Genomic DNA, 18,700 nt, shown 5'->3' with positions numbered 1-18,700 from the left:
TTCACACCATTAACCAAAAAAAAAAAACACTAATTATTCAGGTTAAATCAAGCTAAGTAATTTGTGACTGAAATATTACTGGCTTCATAATAAGGGAAAATTACACTTTATATTATATAATTTAGTCATTTTATTTTATCTCCGTTGATTACACTTTTATTAATAATAAAAAATTACATTTTATTTTATATTATAATTCACTTTACTAATATGAACCTCATGATCCAACTTTTTATTTGGTCTAGATTAAAAATTAAACTGTAAAAAAATTGTTTCAACATAACACAATCAATTTGAATAAAATTAAGAAAACAAATCATTCAGCTTTTCGAACAAAAAAAAACATAGCCACTTGCATCGTTTTCTTTTTCAATTCAACAATGGTTGGTGATGAGATGACTTTGTTGGATTTCTCAACAAGCCGATTTGTTGCTAACTTAACCTAGAAGTTTAATTAATTTAATTTAATTTAAAAAAAAACTAATTTTTTTAAAAAAGTAACCTGTCTTATTTTCAAAATAACTAAAAACTTCTTTAGAAAATGAATAATAAAATAACAAAATGGAAGCAAGGGGCTAATTTAACTTCTTGAATATGCACGAAAAAATCAAAAAGCCTCAAGCATGGAAGGGACGCCAAGATACTTCAGCCTCTATCCTGGAAATAAGATTTTGGCTACTAGACAGTGCTGCATATGCCATCTGAATCCGGCGAAAACTATTCACACATTTCAATTTTTTTAAAAAAAAAATTGTTTATTTACGAGATTAATACTCTGCTGTCCCAACTACACCCAATAATTAATCTTCGACTGAAATGGGTTTTGAAATCTAGAAATTCCGTTTTCGTTTTCTTTCCTAATTAATTGGAGGAGATGATGCAATGGCCAATATTTTTTTTTTTTTTTTGGTGATTGCAGCAATGACTACGCATGAGACAACTGCAAGATAAACTGAGTAATACTTTAATTTTATAAACATTTAGGGTTATAAAAATAAAAATCGAAACTTCATGATCAAATACAATATTTTTCTATTCAAAATATATTTTTCTTTACTAGTTTTTGAAATAAAGAAAAGACATGAAAATTATAATTTTTTTCTTTATATTCGAAAACTCTTTAGCAATATAAAAGATTAAAATTATTTTTTTCAATATTTTATATTTAGTTAGTAGCATAAATTTATTTTTTATTATAAATTTAATATATATTTTTTAAAGTTAATAATATAGCTTCTTATGGTAGTTTTTTATTTGAATAAAGTGAAAGTAATATTCTATAACTAGAGTATCACAATAAAAAATATCAAGATAATTATTAAAAGTTATGGTTTTGATTTTTTTATGAAAACTAGTTATATTCTTGATGCATTTCTTTTTTTTTAAAATGGAAAAATGCATCTTAAAAAAATAATGAATTTTTTTATTTTTTTCATTGGAAAAGAAAATAAAAAAATTGAAATGAAAAAAAAAATCTATTAGGTAACGCACCATTTGTTTCTTAGAAAACCTCGGTTTCATGTTGTTGTGGTTGTTTTTTAAAGTATTTTTTACTTAGAAATATATCAAAATAATATTCTTTTTATTTTTTAAAAATTATTTTTGATATTAATACATCAAAATAATTAAAAAATATTAATTTAAAAAAAATAAAAAAAAGTATTGAAAAAAAAAAAGCCATGGCAAGGCCCAGAAAATAAACAGCATGGGTCCTTGATAACGTACTATATATGCTGACATATTAGACATCTCTCTCATGCAGTCTGTCAAATAACCATATTTTATTCCTCAAGATAAAATGATATGATATATGATATGATACATTTTATTCTCTAATAATTATTTATTTTTTGAATAAAAGTTATTTAGACTTTTAAATTATTTCATATATAATTTATTTTATTTTTTAGAGTGATAGCTGCTTAAATTTAAAATTTATATAGATGCATATTATTTAGAAAATAATTAAATTTTAATTAAAAATAATAAAATTCAGACTTGTAACTATACCTTTCCAGACTAAAAATTTTAAATATTAAACAAAACCAAAATAAAAGTTATATTATTCTCCGCCCTTCAATCACACAACCCTAAAAAATCTGCCATAATCTACTCACTCCAGCCTTTTTCCAACTACAAATACTCGCATTTCGATACTGCCAGAGCACAACCACATTTGTATCCCAAGAAAACAAAGCAAAAGAACCCTAACTTGCAAGTTGCAGCATCTTCTTTTTCACTTCAAGAATGGCTAGTGATCAAGTGACCCTGTTGGATTTCTGGCCAAGTCCATTTGGTATGAGAGTGAGATTAGCGTTGGCTGAAAAGGGCGTCAAGTATGAGTACAGTGAAGAAGATTTGAGGAACAAAAGTGCTTTGCTCCTTCAAATGAATCCTGTTAACAAGCAAATCCCAGTTCTTGTCCATAATGGGAAACCTGTCTGTGAGTCACTTATTATTGTTCAATATATTGATGAGGTGTGGAAGGATAGCGCTCCTTTGTTGCCTTCTGATCCGTACCAGAGAGCTCAGTCTAGGTTCTGGGCTGATTTTGTTGACAAGAAGGTGTGTTTCTTTGCACTTAAAGAGTTCCATCTTTTTTGTTCTTGAATTTGTTAGATTTGAGCTATGATCTGATTAAACCTATTTTGAAATTTGATCAGCTTGAAAGAAGTAGAATAGCATAAAACAAAAATTAAAATTGTACAGCACTAAGATTAATATCAAAGGAAGAAATTAGGCATCATGATATGGATTGGTCGAAATTCTGTTTATGTTCATCTCAATTGTTGTTGGCGGTGATTTTTCTTTTGTTGATAAAAAAAAAATGGTCTTTAAGGTTTCTAATTGATGAACTATATTTTTATTATGGCGAATTCATGAGAATTAAATTAGAGGTTGGCAGGATGTTTTTGTAAAAAAAGGATTACCAAGTTGGGTGTATCCAACTGCTTTAAAGATTCAACAGGAAAACATAAAAAAATGTCATAGAAGGTTGCAACGAAGATAAGAATTTGGACTCAGGTGATGATATTTCTGTCTGTATGAGTGAGTTATTGGCTACAGGTGGGTTGTCAGTACTCAGTAGCCACCCACTCACCCTCAAGTATCAAAAAATATATCATTGACAGTGACACTTGAGGTTAATTTCCTGTTGATCAAGCTTTCCTTTATTGTGGTGGGAAAAAAGTCCAGAGCCTTCTAATTTGGTTGGTTGGTTTTTGCTCTCAAAGATTTGATTTTTTACTTCCAGTCACTTTCAACCTAGTAAAAGAGAAGATTCTGGGCACCATCACTGTTCCTCAATTTAGTTGTGTTAGATTTGTGCACTTTGTGACAGTGAATTATTTTGCTTTACCCTGTATACAGGTATTAATTACTGTAGCTAACAAGGAAATCTCAACGAGGACTTTGGGTTTGGGGCTACTTTTGGCTTTTGTGATTCCAAAGAGTCTTTGATTTTTTTATTTTTTTATTTTTACCTTTGTGTGATGGTATGAATCTGCAGATATATGACCTTGGGAGGAAGATATGGACGAAAAAAGGAGAAGAACAGGAGGCAGCCAAGAAGGACTTCATTGACAGCCTCAAGTTGATGGAAGGAGAGCTCGGAGACAAGCCTTACTTTGGGGGCGAGACCATCGGCTACGTTGATATAGCACTTGTTCCTTTCTATTCCTGGTTTTATGCCTATGAGACCATCGGAAACTTCAACATAGAGGCCGAGTGTCCGAAGATGATTGCTTACTGTAAGAGGTGCTTGCAGAAAGAGACTGTATCCAAGGCCCTTGAAGATCCACAAAAGGTCTATGATTTCGTTCTGATGCTGATGAAGAAGTTTGGTATTGAGTAGAAGAAAGAACAACATGCAGATCAGGCATGTGCCATTTCCTGTTAAGAAGTTTTACTTGTGTTCTGAGTGATTTATGTTTTAAATAAGGAGGGCAGACAGTTGTGCCTGCCTTGTGTTTCTAGTCTGAGAGGGCACTTAGCTGTGCCTGCCTTGTGCTTATAGTCCGAGAGGGCACCTCGTCGTGCCTGACTTAGGATGTGGTTTCCTCCCTGTAAAGTTGAACTTCAAGTCGGTGGTTATGATATAAATACATATGTATTAATGAAACTTGTGTCAAGATCTGGTTGGCAGTGAACAACTTTCTGCAACATTTATTCTTTTTCTCCAAGCTGCATTCATGATCACTGATCATCCTGGAAAGGAGCTGCAGGCTGTGATTCATCATCAGGCCTTGTGTATTTTGGTCGAGGTCCATCGGCTTGGGCTACCTACCAATGCTGCACATGCTAGGAAGTTTAGAGCATGAACTTCAAGGCACTGCAGGTAGCGTATCTGAAATCTTTGAATTTTAGCCATTTCTAATTCTTCCAGCAAAATTTGCAAGTTATCATCCATGGAAATTCTTCGCATGAAAACTAGACAAATTTAATGTCTTTAGGTAAGTAAATTCTTTAACTTTTCGTTTTATAAAAAATAGACGCGTGGCAAAAACACTAAAGCTTGAGTAAAGAATATAAAGAATAATTCCATAGCCAGAGAGATTTTTATAAAATAGTAACGCTCTCTTCTTTTGCATAATTGCAAACTTTTTATTCATTGAAGGAACCGATCCCATAAAATCTAGAGTCATAAGTAGGGTTGTAAATGGGTACCCCAGTTGAAATTCTTGATATTTATATTTTATTTATTATTCATCATATAAAAAATTTAAATATCTATAAATTATTTATCAAGTTTGAGGTATTTAATAAGTATTTATTATCTATTATTATTTACTAATCAATAAAAAACAAAATAGTTATTATATATATTGAAGTGTGTATACCTATATTAAATAATAAAATGATAAATATTATATATATCTATATTAAAGTGTTTATATAATATAAATATATGATTTGGATTAAGTTTGGAGGAATTTTGAATTGAATTTTATAATATTCATATTTTATTTATTATTTATTAAATCCATAAAATATCTATCAATTCTATATAAATATTCATCAATTTCATTATATGGTTGTGTTTGGAAGTATGGTTGTGTTTGAAAGTGTGGTTGTGGTTGTTTTTCAAAATGTTTTTCACTCGTAAAAGTATGCTAATAATATTTTTTATTTTTAAAAAATTATTTTTGATATCAGCACATCAAATTAATTTAAAAACATAAAAAACATATTAATTTAGATAAAATAATTTTAAAACACAGTCTTCCCTGTCTAGAAAAGTTGATAAATGTCCCTAACATACCATCCCCAACGCTACAACCATAGACAGCTCGAAGAAAAAGAATCAACAATATTGTAGTGCGTGGCAACCCAGAAGCCGCTCAATCAACGAGTCTCAATCAATCCACCACGTTGATCTTTGGCAAACATTAATTATACCTATCCATTTGATTGTTATTAAATCCGGTGCAATAGCTTAATTTAAGAAACCGAAACTTAATTTATATTGGGTTTTAAATACACTGAAAAAAAGGGGTTAATTTAATGATTCCAAAATTAATCTAATAATTTAGTAACTTAGATTTATTTTTAAATCACCAAACAAGAAACCAAAAAAAAAAAAAAAACACTATAAACTGTATCATTAGAACTGTCATCGTATCATTTTTTATCTGGAGCGGCGTATATGGTCATTGGTGGCATAGTTTGTCATAAGTAATTTTTTTTTTTTTTATCAAAGTTTACAACAGTCATGCAAAGTCTTAGAATTGTCCTCCAATTTATGAGGATTTCTACTTCAATACTTATTCTTTTGATTTTTAATTTTTGTTCTTGGTCTTTTTTTAAAAAAATTGATTTGTTTTCAATTTTATCCTTTAATAAAATTTATTGTGTTTCAATTTGATCCTTGTTCTTTTAATTGCTATTTTTTTTAATCTTTTTGTATAATTAAAATTATATTTTTGAATTTTATCATTTATAATTTGATTGGTTGAGAATTAAATTTCATGATTTTTACCAGGTATGGTGCTTTCAGTCTAATACCCAGGTCATAGGTTTGAAAAGTAGTTAGTATTTTCTTTAAGAAAAATGAGCTTTGTGATTTATTTTGTTTCTATTAGGTTATCATGATCTCATAATTTAATTTACGAGTTTGACGAGATAATCCAAGAAAGATCATTGCATGGATGTTATACTAAAGACAAGAAATACAGACCTAAGAAAAGACTAGACTTGACAAATGTTTGATAAATTTGGACCAGATTAGAATCTGTTTGGGAGTGTGGTTGATTTTCAAAATGTTTTTCATTCGAAAATGTATTAAAATAATGTTTTTTTTATTTTTTTTAAATTTATTTTTGATATCAGCACATCAAAATGATTTGAAAACACTAAAAAAACATTAATTTAAAGCAAATAAAAAAAATTAATTTTTTTCAAAAGCAATTTCACAGAAACAAACAGAGCCTAAGAAGAACAAGATTTTGTTATAAGTTGAACTAATAATACACAATGGAGAACAAAGTTTGATCAAGTAAAAGGAAGATTAGAATACATAATAGAAACAACTCAGAGTTGTCAAAAGAAAGAGATATGATATGTGAAGAAATGAAAGAGAGCACTTGAAGTCACACATCCTTGGAATAAAAAGGAATGAAGAAGATGGGTGGTTACCAGACAATTTATTACAATTTTTTCTATTTAAAAAAGATCGAACGAAAAAGAAAACACACAACAACAACTTAAATAGAAGGCTTGTAATCCAATTATTATTATAAAAAAAAAAACAAGAAAACAACAAAAATATAACTTCATATTCTTTTATCAAGACATTCAAATATGTGGTTATAATTAAAATAAAAATCATCCTATATTTTTTAAATATTAAATTTTTTATTTACATTAAGTATGTTAAATTAGTATTTAATTACTTCTTGAGTATTGAATTATATTCTTGATTTTATCTTACCATCATTACCAAATCAACTAGACGTTGCTTTAAGATGGTTTTTTTTTTAAAAAAAAAAAAACCATCATTAAATCAAAGTTTTGGAACCTCTTCAATTGATTTTTAAGATCTAGGATCATTTTCATTTAAAATCCTAAAATTTGAATAATTTTAATTACAAATGTTTTTTAATTAAAATTTAATTGATGGTTTCGTATTTCCTTGATTGAATCAAATTTTAATTATATAAGTTGTGCTTAAATAAATAAATGAAAGAAATATGAGGTTCTGGTTGTTAATTAACAAAACGTGCACCTCTCAAGGACTAGTGAATTGTAATTTATCATATGCCTTCTATTCATTATACATTATATATTATACAATAAACATAAAAAGAAAGTGTAATTTCACGTTATTGTTTACTCTATATATAAACATTAAAATAATATTTTATTTTTTTTAATATGATATTAAAAGTGTGTGTGTGTGTATTTGTCTGTGTGTGTGTTCAAAAGGAAAAAGTTGATAAGGTTTTTTTTTAAAATACTTTCAACGGTTGAAATAATCTTAATATATTATATTTTTAATGTCTAATAAAAAGTATTTTAAAATAATTTTTAAAATTTTATAGTTTACAATATATATAGTTTATATCTATATAAATTATTTTTTTAATTTTTCATATAAGATGTTAAAACTAAAAAAAAAAATTATTTTAAACTATTACGAGTTAACTCATATAACTTGAAATTTAACCTTCTGGGTGGTAAACTCAGTTTGGTTTTAGGTCTTGTTTGTTTGCTGGAAAATATTTTCTTTTAAAAAATGGTTTTTTTGAAAAGTAAATTTCTAGGAAATGAATTATTTTTTGATGTTTGGTAGTGTCATGAAAAAAAGTTGAAAAACACTTTCCAGTGTTTTGTTATATCATGGAAAATAAGCTGAAAAATAACTTATTAATGTTTTTTTTTTTCAAGTTTACTGAGTAACAAATCTTATAAATTAAAAGGTTGAATGAGAATGAAATTGAAAAAAAAATCTAATTTCATAAATTATCTCAAATAAAATAAATAACAATCAAAATAATAGAAATCAAATCTAACAGATAAAAAAGTTGAAAGATGATGAAATTAAAATAATTATAATTATAATTTCATAAATTATTTCAAATTAAATAAATATAACAATCAAAAGAATAAGGATCAATTTTGATAGATAAAAAATTTTAATTAAAAAAATAATAAGAGAAAAGCAAAAAACAATCATAAATATGAAGATTAAAATTAATATAAAAATCAAATTAAATCAAATTTTAAGAGATGAAATTGAAAAAAAAATTCAAAATAAAATATATAACAATAAAAAATTTGAGAATCAAATTTGATATAATTAGCAAATAATTAATATGATATTTTTAAATTTTTCATAACTTCTGAAAAATATATTCTGTCTAAAATAAAAAAAAATACTTTTCTAAAAAACCAAATTAAATTTTATTTAACTGAAAAATATTTTTTATTAATTAATTTTTCTAATAATAAACAAACATAAAAATAATTTTAAAAAACTCACTTTCTATTAAAGAAACACAAACCGGCCTTAATAACTGGGTTGAATGCTTTTGGTCGTGAATAAACATTATTCTAAATATAATTTTTGCTTACTTTATCATTGATTAGCATATAGCTTAGCAACTTTTTCCACGATTTATCACAACCACATACACTCTGCAGATGAAGATAGCAAGTCTGCTATAAAGTCTTGCTTTCTACTATTTATGATCTAGTGATATTTTGTTTCACTTCAACCATGGCTGATGAGGTGACACTGTTGAATTTCTGGGCAAGCCCTTTTGGCATGAGAGTCAAAATAGCACTGGCTGAGAAGGAAGTCAAGTATGAGTATAGTGAACAGGACTTGATGAACGGAAAGAGTGATTTGCTTCTGCAGATGAATCCAGTTTACAAGAAGATTCCAGTTCTCATCCACAGAGGAAAACCAGTGTGTGAATCCCTTATTATTGTTCAGTATATTGATGATGTGTGGAGGGACAAGGCTCGATCCTTTGCTACCTTCTGATCCTCATGAAAGAGCTCAGTCCATGTTCTGGGCTGATTTTATTGATAAAAAGGTATGGACATATACCTTTAATCTTGCTAAATCTTTGGCCTCCCTTCGATACATGTATCTATGCTTGCGTGAGGACAAATATATATTCCTTGGCTACTGCTATATATGTTACTGTAATATCAATTATGTGATGTAAAAATGAATTCTCAGATATTATTTCAAAATATTTTTATTTTATATTGAATTTTTTTTTAAAAGTTAAAGTATTTAAAGTAAAAATATTTTTATATTTCATATTAAAAAAATATAATTATATATATTCTACCGTTTATTTTCTAGCTAGCTAGCTGTTGCATATTTTAATTTTTCTATTTATTTTCTTCTTAATTTGTTGTTATGGGCTATAAGTTTATATATACACCTGCATTTTTAAAGATAAAAACATTATATATATATATACACCTGTATTTTTAAAGACAAAACAAAATATCACCTGACTTAAAACACTTAAACTTCCTCCTTTCGAGGAAGAACCTAGCTATTGAATCCTGATGGACAATTTTATGTGGGTAAATAGCTTTAAGGAACCTTACGTGAGTAAATATCCTTAAGGACATTGTTTGTGCACTCACTTAAGTTTTGTGTTCTACTGTGTTCTGTTCATTATATTCCCAACATTATTCTGTGATATTTTTGGCATTTTACTTACTTTTACATAATTAGGACTACATTTTTGTGATGATATGCTGTGAATCTTCAGATAAATGATCTTTCTAGGAAGATATGGACAACAAAAGGAGAAGAACTAGAGGCGGCAAAGAAGGGTTTCTTTGAATGACTTAAGTTATTAGAGGGAGAACTAGGAGAGAAGCCTTATTTTGGGGGTGAGACTCTGGGGTATGTGGATATTGCCTTTCTTCCTTTCTGTTGCGGGTTTTCTACTTATGAGACCATCGGAAACTTCAGCATAGAAGCTCAATGTCCCAAGATCATTGCATGGGCTAAAAGGTGCCTGCAAAAAGAGAGTGTAGCCAAGTCTCTTGCAGAACCTGGAAAGCTCCACGAGTTGGTTTTGGAGATGAGGAAGAGCCTTGGGTTTGATTGATTAGAAGGATATGGTCAAGGCAGTAAGTAGTTCATGTGGTTGGTCTCCATGTTGGAGTTGTTTCTTTTACGAATAATATTGAACTTTCTGTACGTAATTCTGTGGCACTTGGCTGTGCTCCTTGGTTGACTAGGAACTGGATATGTCCAGACCTTCAATCATATTTAGCTAGCTTATTTGTTTGTGATGTGTGCTTTGAACGCTTTTCCTTGAATCTGAACTAGCTGCCATTTCCTTGGATCTGAACTAGTTGGTATTTGTATTTGATGTGCTAATTTTTGCTCGGAAAAGGGAAGGTTTGAGAATTTATTAGATTGGGCACTCAACGCACACAAATCCTCTCCATTCAATATATATATATCCTCAAGTTAATTTTCTTATACCAAGTTTTAAGTAGTTCAATCACATTACAATACAAAATAGACTACAACTCACGGGTTTTTCCTACCACAATCCACCAAGTTTTTTTTTTTTTTAATTTCGGTTGTTGCTTGAAAACCAGGGAAGGGAAAGGAAGGGAAGGAGATAAGAGAGGAAGAAAGAAAGGTTACTAGCCATGTCAGGACTTGAAGGGTGACATGTGTTATCCTGAAAGGAAGACCTGACAAGAAAATTCTGGCATCATCAAAGCTCAAAGAAGGCTGCATGCGCCACCATCACGCCACAACTTCCGTATACGTTGTCACGAGCATTACACCCGTCAAATATATATTTTTTCCCTAGTTTTTTTTATCCCATTTCAATTTAGTCCTAGATTTTAAATAATTGTTTTTATTTGGTCCCCAATTCTTTGATAAGTCTTCAATTTAGTCTCAAATGTTATCCTATTCAAGTGAATATTAATTATTACGAAACTGAATTAACACAAAATAATAAATATTTCGAAAATAATATAATTTAGAGATTAGTAGATAACATCTGTTGCTCATAATTAAGTCATGAATATCTATCATCTTGGCTTTCGTAAATGGTAAAATAAGCTGACACAATTATCATACTGCTACACGATTATCATAGGCTTCGCTTTGTTACACAGTGTAAATTGTGGTTCGCGTGAAAAAAAACAAATATTTTAGTTTTAAAGCTTTTTCATGCGAATTAAGCACAATTTGCATCTCAGAAGTACTGCGTAGCCGAACGGGCTTGAAATCTGATAGCTACTGTTAAATATTTGTTTTGCCTACATTTGCTGTTCTCGTACTGCTGTTCTCCACTAGCAATCTGGTCTTGGTTCAAGACAAGAGTACTACCATCGACAAATAGAAAATTGAAGATCTCCATTTTCTGCTTTAATAAAACAAAGCCAATCTCAATTCCACCCCTTCCATCTGCCTTCTCCTGCATAGAGATTTTTTTCGGATAATCATTGATAAAACCAATAACCATATTGCATAGAGATTGATCCTGTCTTATTAATGCAAGGAGTCGATCTCCACCTTCATAGGCATACCCCAACCAAAATCAGAAAGGGCTTGATGGGTCCTGCACAACATGGAGATACGTGCTATGTCCCTCCTCCTAAATCCCACTACATCCTTAATTTTCTAAATTTAAGCATGAAAGAAATCTCAAAATAGCTACTCCTTGGCCATTATACCCTTGAACACAGCAAAATCCTAGTTATCAGGTCAGACAAGAATAGGGTTGTTGACACGTGAATAGTGAATTCTCAAGAAAATGACAATAATTTGATGTTCACAGGAAAATGATTGCAAGTTTTTTTTTAAAAAGTTTCGAGCCCAGATTTGGTGGTTTCCACACATTCGAGCTTCCCATAACACTGATATATGGACCCATGGCAAAAACAAATCGCATATAAATTGACTTGAAATTACCAAAGCTATCCTTAGTTTTCTTCAGGCAAAAACTGAAAAAGTTTGTTGGCAAGATTATTGCTTACTTTGAATAATAATAAAAAAAAAATATCACTTAAGAAATACTCTCGTTATCATATATTTTATTTTCCCTACACAATCCCCCTAATAAAATATATATTGATCGTATATAATATGAATTCCGGTGATAATTTCTCAAATTTATGAATAATTATCTCATTTTGTCAGGGTAATTAACTCTAAGATTTCAGGAATCATTGACCGGTTGGTGTGATGTAGTTGAAGACATAGAAAGGAACAAACATGAAAATGCGTTATGGTATCCAATTGCCCACTGGGCACTAGCACAGCACATTTTCCACTTATTTATTTCCGCCACTACATCTTTCTGCAAAGACAGATATGCTATAAAGATTTCTACTTTCCACTATCAAGAGCACAGCCATTCTGAAAGGCGAGAAAAAAACTATCTGTGATTCAGTTTTACTCTTTTTCACAACAACAATGGCTGATGAGGTGACACTGCTGGATTTTTGGGCAAGCCCTTTTGGCATGAGAGTTAAAATAGCATTGGCAGAGAAGGGAGTCAAGTATGAGTACAGTGAACAGGACTTGAGGGACAAGAGTGCATTGCTTCTTCAGATGAACCCAGTCTACAAGAAGATTCCAGTTCTCGTCCACAGAGGAAAACCAGTTTGCGAGTCCCTTATTATTGTTCAGTATATTGATGATGTGTGGAGGGGCAAGACTCCTTTGCTACCTTCTGATCCTTATGAAAGAGCTCAGTCCATGTTCTGGGCTGATTTTATTGATAAAAAGGTATGGATATATATACCTTTAATCTTGCTAAATCTTTGGTCCCCCTTCGATACATGTATCTATGCTTGCGTGAGGACAAATATATATTCCTTTGCTACTGCGATATATGTTACTGTAATATCAATTATGTGCTGTAAAAATGAATTCTTAGAGGTTATTTTAAAAAAAAATTATTTTATATTGGAAAACGTTTTCAGAGATTATTTCAAAATGTTTTTATTTTTTATCAGAAATATTTGGTTTTTTTTTTTAAATTGAAGTATTTAAAGTAAAAATATTTTTATATCTCATATTAGAAAAACACAAAATACCACTTAACTTAAAACACTTAAACTTACTGGATTTTCTTGTTGGTATTTGCCTTGTTGTTTTTGCATCCCTCCTTTCGAGGAAGAACCTATTGAATCCTGGTGGATAATAATTTTATGTGGGTAAATATCTTTAAGGAAAGTAAATATCCTTAAAGACAATATTGTTTGTGCACGTCTTAGGTTTTGTGTTCTGCTATATTATTTTTGTGATGAAGTGCTGTGAATCTTCAGATACATGATCTTTCTAGGAAGATATGGACAACAAAAGGAGAAGAAATGGAGGCGGCAAAGAAGGGTTTCTTTGAATGCCTTGAGTTATTGGAGGGAGAACTAGGAGAGAAGCCTTATTTTGGGGGTGAGACTCTGGGGTATGTGGATATTGCCTTTCTTCCTTTCTGTTGCGGGTTTTCTACTTATGAGACCATCGGAAACTTCAGCATAGAAGCTCAATGTCCCAAGATCATTGCATGGGCTAAAAGGTGCCTGCAAAAAGAGAGTGTAGCCAAGTCTCTTGCAGAACCTGGAAAGGTCCACGAGTTGGTTATGGAGATAAGAAAGAGCCTTGGGTTTGACTGATTAGAAGGATATGGTCAAGGCAGTAAGTTGTTTTTATTTTTTTTTGTTTAATTAGTAGTTCATGTGGTTGATCTCCATGTTGGAGTTGTTTCTTTTACAAATAATATTGAACTTTCTGTAATTCTGGGGCACTTGGCTGTGCTCCTTGGTTGACGAGGAACTGGATATGTCCAGACCTTCAATCATATTTAGCTAGCTTATTTGTTTGTGATTTATGCTTTGAACGCTTTTCCTTGAATCTGAACTAGCTGCCATTTCCTTGGATCTGAACTAGTTCGTATAATTTGTATTTGATGTGCTAATTTTTGCTCGGAAAAGGGAAGGTTTGAGAATTTATTAGATTTGGCACTCAACGCACACAAAGCCTCATGTTAATATGGAAAGATTTGGCATTCTATATATATCCTCAAGTTAATTTTCTTATACCAAGTTTTAAGTAGTTCAATCACATTACAAGGTTTTTTTTTTTTTCTGTTTTCGGTAGATGCTCGAAAATCAAAGAAGGGAAGAACACTAGAACAGCAAGGGTAGGCAAAGCATATATTTTTTAAATTTCTTGTTATTATCAATCATATTTGTGATCAATCCTTAATTCGAGTCAAATAACGGGATTGATCAGCATTTATTGTGTCACTGTATAACGCAAGTTCTAATGTCCCAAAATTAGCAGAATACTCAGAGGGCTCAACCAAAACAAAATTCGAGAAAAAGGGTTTATTTATCCCATGTAAAAGGAATTAAACAATGGCCAAACAAATGAAAATTGCAATTGGAGTCTCCTCTGTACCAACCGACAATGCCAAGCTTTCTGGGCAGAAGCAGCTGTAAAATCTAAGAACTTTTAGTTTTTTTGTCAGAGTAAAAAGAACACAAGATATTAGTTTCAAAGCTTTAATTTCAGGCGAAGCACATTAATCATCATAGGCTTCGTTTTGCTACACAGTGTAAACTGTAAATTGTGTTTCGCGTGAATTAAAAAATATATTAGTTTTAAAGCTTTTTCATGCGAAGCACAATTTGCATCACAGAAGCACTGCGTAATACTGTTCTCCACTACCAATCTGGTCTTGGTTTAAGAAAAGACCATCAACAAATAGAGAATTGAAAATCTCCATTTTATTTATGCTTTAATAAAACTAAGCCACTCTCAATTCCAACCCTTCCATCTGCATTCTCCTGCATGGATATTGATCCTGTCTTATCAATGGAAGGAGTCTCCACCTTCCTCGGCATACCCCAGCCAAAGAAACCGTAGCCATTAGTGTGCCAGGCCTAATAGCCATAAACTCTGCAAACTCTTCTTTGGCTTCATCAAGAACTCTGAAAATTATATCCGTCTAATTTACTATTTAAAAGGGTCAGAAATAATATTTACAACTTACAACTCGTTCAATGCTGTATTTTAAAATATTTTTATTGATGTATAATTTTACTAAATTTTAATTTTTATTATGAAAAAAACTAAAAATATATTTCAGACAAGAATATGGTTGCCGACACGTGAATAGTCAGTTCTCAAGAACAATAATTTGATGTTCAAAAATGATTCCACATTCGAGCTTCCCGTGACACTGACCCATGGACCCATGGCAAAAACAAATCGTGTATAAATTGACTTGAAATTACCAAAGCTATCCTTGGTTTTCTTCAGGCAAAACATGAAAAAGTTTCAAATCTAAGGACACAACCTCGATTAGGTTTCCAATATTTTCATTTTCTCAATTTGGTTTCCAATATATCTATAAATTTTTAATTTGATGACATCTCAACAAATTCAAGTAACTTGAAAACAAAACTTACATATTAAATAATTGGTTACTTTCATTGTTTAGATAATCTAATTTATTTTTTCTAACTAAGATTTTTTAGTGAATTTATGAATTTATTGATGATATTTTTAAAAAAATTTAAAAAATAAATATCAAGTGGAGAATAGAAACTCAAAACCCCCTCTTCTAAGAATTTTAATTGGTCTTTATAACTCATCATCTTCTTTGTTAAAGAGAAAAATTATTTGACTTCATCAAAGAAAAATATCATTGATCGGAGAAAAAAAATCTTTATACATATGGACTTTAAGTTCGGTAAAGCCTAGAAAAGTTGAGTTTAATAAATCGTCCGACCAATATATAATTGGGTTCAGCGCCTGATCAAGCCTAGAAAAACTGGTTTGATAAATTGTTATACTCTTTTCATTTAAAAAAATATCTTTTAAATTGTGAATCTCAAATATAATCAAAAGAAATTAAGAAACTAGATGGGTTTTTTTTATAGGAAAGAGAAATCACCAGTTTCATGAAATGAATATTAAATAGTTTTATTAACTAGAAAACGATGAAAGGATATAATTTAGAATCTATATATTGATATATATATATGTTGAAAAAACTAATTTAGATGAGAAATAGTTGGATATCTAATTAAGATTTTTCATATAAGTTAGGGATTTAATTTTACAACGTTTGCACTTTCCCTTATATATGCTCTTAACCAATTTAATTACCAACATATTAATTTTAATTTCTTTTGATATATATTTTTGAACTAAAAGTATAAATATAATTCTTGCATGCTTATTCGATATCAAATCATCAACTACATTTATGCACCAGCTGGTAACCACATTAATAATATACATCCATATACGAGGGCTTAATTTCTCAAATTTATGAATAATTATCTCATTTTATCAGGGGTAATTAACTCTGAGATTCCCATGTCTATTTTTCAGGAATCATTGAGTACTGCATGGCGTGATTTAGTTGAAGACATATAGAAAGGAACAAACATGAAACTGTGATATGCCATCTAATTGCCCACTGGGCAGTACTAGCACAGCACATTTTCCACCTATTTATTTCTACCACATCTTTCTGCAAAGATAGATAAGCTACAAAGATTTCTACTCTCCACTATCAAGAGCACAGCCATTCTGAAAGGCGAGAAAAAACTATCTGTGCTTCAGTTTTACTCCTCTTCACAACAACAATGGCTGATGAGGTGACACTAATGCTGGAATTTCAGGCAGGCGCCCCTTCTAGTGTAAGAGTGAGAATAGCATTGGCAGAGAAGGGAGTCAAGTATGATGTGTACAGTGAACAGAACCCGAGGGACGAGATCACAAATTTGCTTCTTCAGATGAACTCAGTATCCAAGCAGCTCCCAACTCTCATCCACAATGGAAGACCAGTTTGTCAGTCCCTTATTATTGTTCAGTATGTTGACGATGTATGGAAGGGAAAGGCCCCTCTCCTGCCTTCTGATCCTTACCAAAGAGCCCAGTCCAGATTCTGGGCAGATTTTATTGACAAGAAGGTACGTATGCATGGGAACTGGACCTTGCAAGGTCTTTTGTTCTAGGTGCTGTTTAGTCCGCTTAATTTACAATATACTGTGCTTTGAATCTTTCAGGTATTCGAGATTACTAAGAAGATATAGACTACGAAAGGAGAAAAACTGGAGGAAGCAAAAAAGGATTTTATCGAGTGCCTCAAGCTGTTGGAAGGAGAGCTTGGAGACAAGCCTTATTTCGGCGGAGAGAACTTTGGGTACGTGGATGTTGCGTTCGTTCCTTTCTACTGCTGGTTTTATGCCTATGAGACCTGTGGAAACTTCAGCATAGAGGCAGAGTGCCCCAAGATCATTGCATGGGCTAAGAGATGCATGCAAAAAAAGAGTGTATCCAAGTCTCTTGAAGACCCAAAAAAGGTGTACGAGTTCGTCTTGGAGCGCAGGAAGTCGAAGTTTGGGGTGGATTAAGAGGAAACACATGTGCATCCATGAGCAGACGATCCGTATGATTTCCTCATGCTGGGGTTGTTTTTCTTTCGAATAATGGGATCTCTTCGTGGCTGTGCCTTCTCTTCTGTTGTTCTATTGTGATGCTGGAGCATGCGAGCACATCGTTGTGACTCGGCCTGGCAGAGTTTGTGTTGTTTTCGGCTCTTTGGCCTGTCTTGTCGTACTGTTTTCACTATTTATTAAAATAATGTGTTAAGATTATTTTACTGGTAGATGATTATGATATCTTTAGAACACGGTTGTTTCATTAAAAGATTTTAAAAAATTATTTAAATTTTATTTTTTTATGTTTTTATATTATTTTAATATATTAATATTAAAAATAATTTTTAAAAATTAAAAAATATTATTTTAATATATTTTAAAATAAAAACTATTTAAAAAAATATGTATTTTTAAGTGCACTCTATAACAACAGAGATGCCCTCTTAAGCAATTCAACACCCCATAATATTTTTTTAATAAATAGGAAAGACGAAGGACAAGTACACAATGGTAATCAATTAGTAATTCTATCCGATTAATTTTGCCTTTTCAAATGAATTTTTTTAATTTTTTTAAGTTTTTAATTAATTTTTTATGTTTATAAATTGTTTAGACTTGCTGATATTAAAAATAAAATTTAAATTATAAAATAAAAATATTATTTATATATTTTTAAATAAATAATATTTAAAAAAATAATATTTATTACACAAGTAATAGTTTCGATAACTTTCGGTGAGATGTGATAATTGAATTGGGAATATTAATTATGACTTAATTAATATATGTTATATTTTTAAATATTTTTTTGTTTATATAATTTTACTAGAAATTTAGTTTTACTGCTGGGGGTGTTGATCTTCATAAATTTAAGAATTTTTAAATATAAAAATCATTCAATGAAATATCGTAATTTTTAAATATTAAAATTTTTATTTACATTAATTTAGTATGTTAAATTAATATTTAATTACTTTTTGAGTATTGAATTATATTGTAACATTATTATAAATCTAGATTCGTGGTGAAAATCTAAAATTTTAATTTTTTTATGTATGTTATAAAATCCTCTTATAAATTAGACAAACACAAAATAAAACCTTATTTTTATCATCTTTCTACACTGGATAACAATCATTATCAAATCAACTAGACGTAGATTTAATTAAGACAAATTTTAAGGAGGGAGTTACAGATTTTTATTTCTATTTTTTTTTCCTAGAGCCCATTAAGGATTGAACGATAATTGGAGATGAACTAGATGTCATGCATGTGTGATGTTACAGGTTTG

General features: G+C 30.3%; 3 protein-coding genes, 1 long non-coding RNA gene and 1 pseudogene across 4 annotated transcripts; 4 read left to right on the top strand and 1 right to left on the bottom strand.

Moving 5' to 3' along the window:
* Positions 1-2,082: 2,082 nt before the first annotated feature.
* Positions 2,083-4,120, top strand: LOC7454450 (probable glutathione S-transferase). The gene is made up of 2 exons (XM_002317572.4): positions 2,083-2,565; positions 3,509-4,120. Exons 1-2 carry the CDS (start codon positions 2,248-2,250, stop codon positions 3,851-3,853), a joined length of 663 nt encoding a protein of 220 aa, XP_002317608.1. The 5' UTR covers positions 2,083-2,247; the 3' UTR covers positions 3,854-4,120.
* A 4,434-nt stretch (positions 4,121-8,554) lies between these two features.
* LOC7470961 (probable glutathione S-transferase) lies at positions 8,555-10,328 on the top strand (annotated as a pseudogene).
* On the bottom strand, positions 10,108-13,869 carry LOC127903983 (uncharacterized). The gene is made up of 2 exons (XR_008056787.1): positions 13,800-13,869; positions 10,108-10,234 (listed from the first exon to the last, which is right to left on the bottom strand). It is a non-coding gene; the product is annotated as an uncharacterized LOC127903983 (long non-coding RNA).
* LOC18109391 (probable glutathione S-transferase) lies at positions 12,253-13,887 on the top strand. Its single transcript, XM_006387605.3, has 2 exons — positions 12,253-12,736; positions 13,279-13,887. Exons 1-2 carry the CDS (start codon positions 12,422-12,424, stop codon positions 13,621-13,623), a joined length of 660 nt encoding a protein of 219 aa, XP_006387667.3. The 5' UTR covers positions 12,253-12,421; the 3' UTR covers positions 13,624-13,887.
* Positions 13,888-16,429: 2,542 nt separating this feature from the next.
* On the top strand, positions 16,430-17,625 carry LOC18103438 (probable glutathione S-transferase). The gene is given in 2 exon segments (XM_006377791.3): positions 16,430-16,938; positions 17,035-17,625. Coding segments are annotated over 2 exon segments (675 nt in total). The 5' UTR covers positions 16,430-16,611; the 3' UTR covers positions 17,383-17,625.
* The last annotated feature ends 1,075 nt before the right edge of the window (positions 17,626-18,700 follow it).

This window comes from Populus trichocarpa, chromosome 11 (genome assembly GCF_000002775.5).
Source record: "Populus trichocarpa isolate Nisqually-1 chromosome 11, P.trichocarpa_v4.1, whole genome shotgun sequence".
Taxonomy (NCBI): Eukaryota; Viridiplantae; Streptophyta; class Magnoliopsida; order Malpighiales; family Salicaceae; genus Populus; species Populus trichocarpa.
Note: the sequence above shows the minus strand (reverse complement) of the source record. Positions and strands in the feature narration are given on the sequence as shown.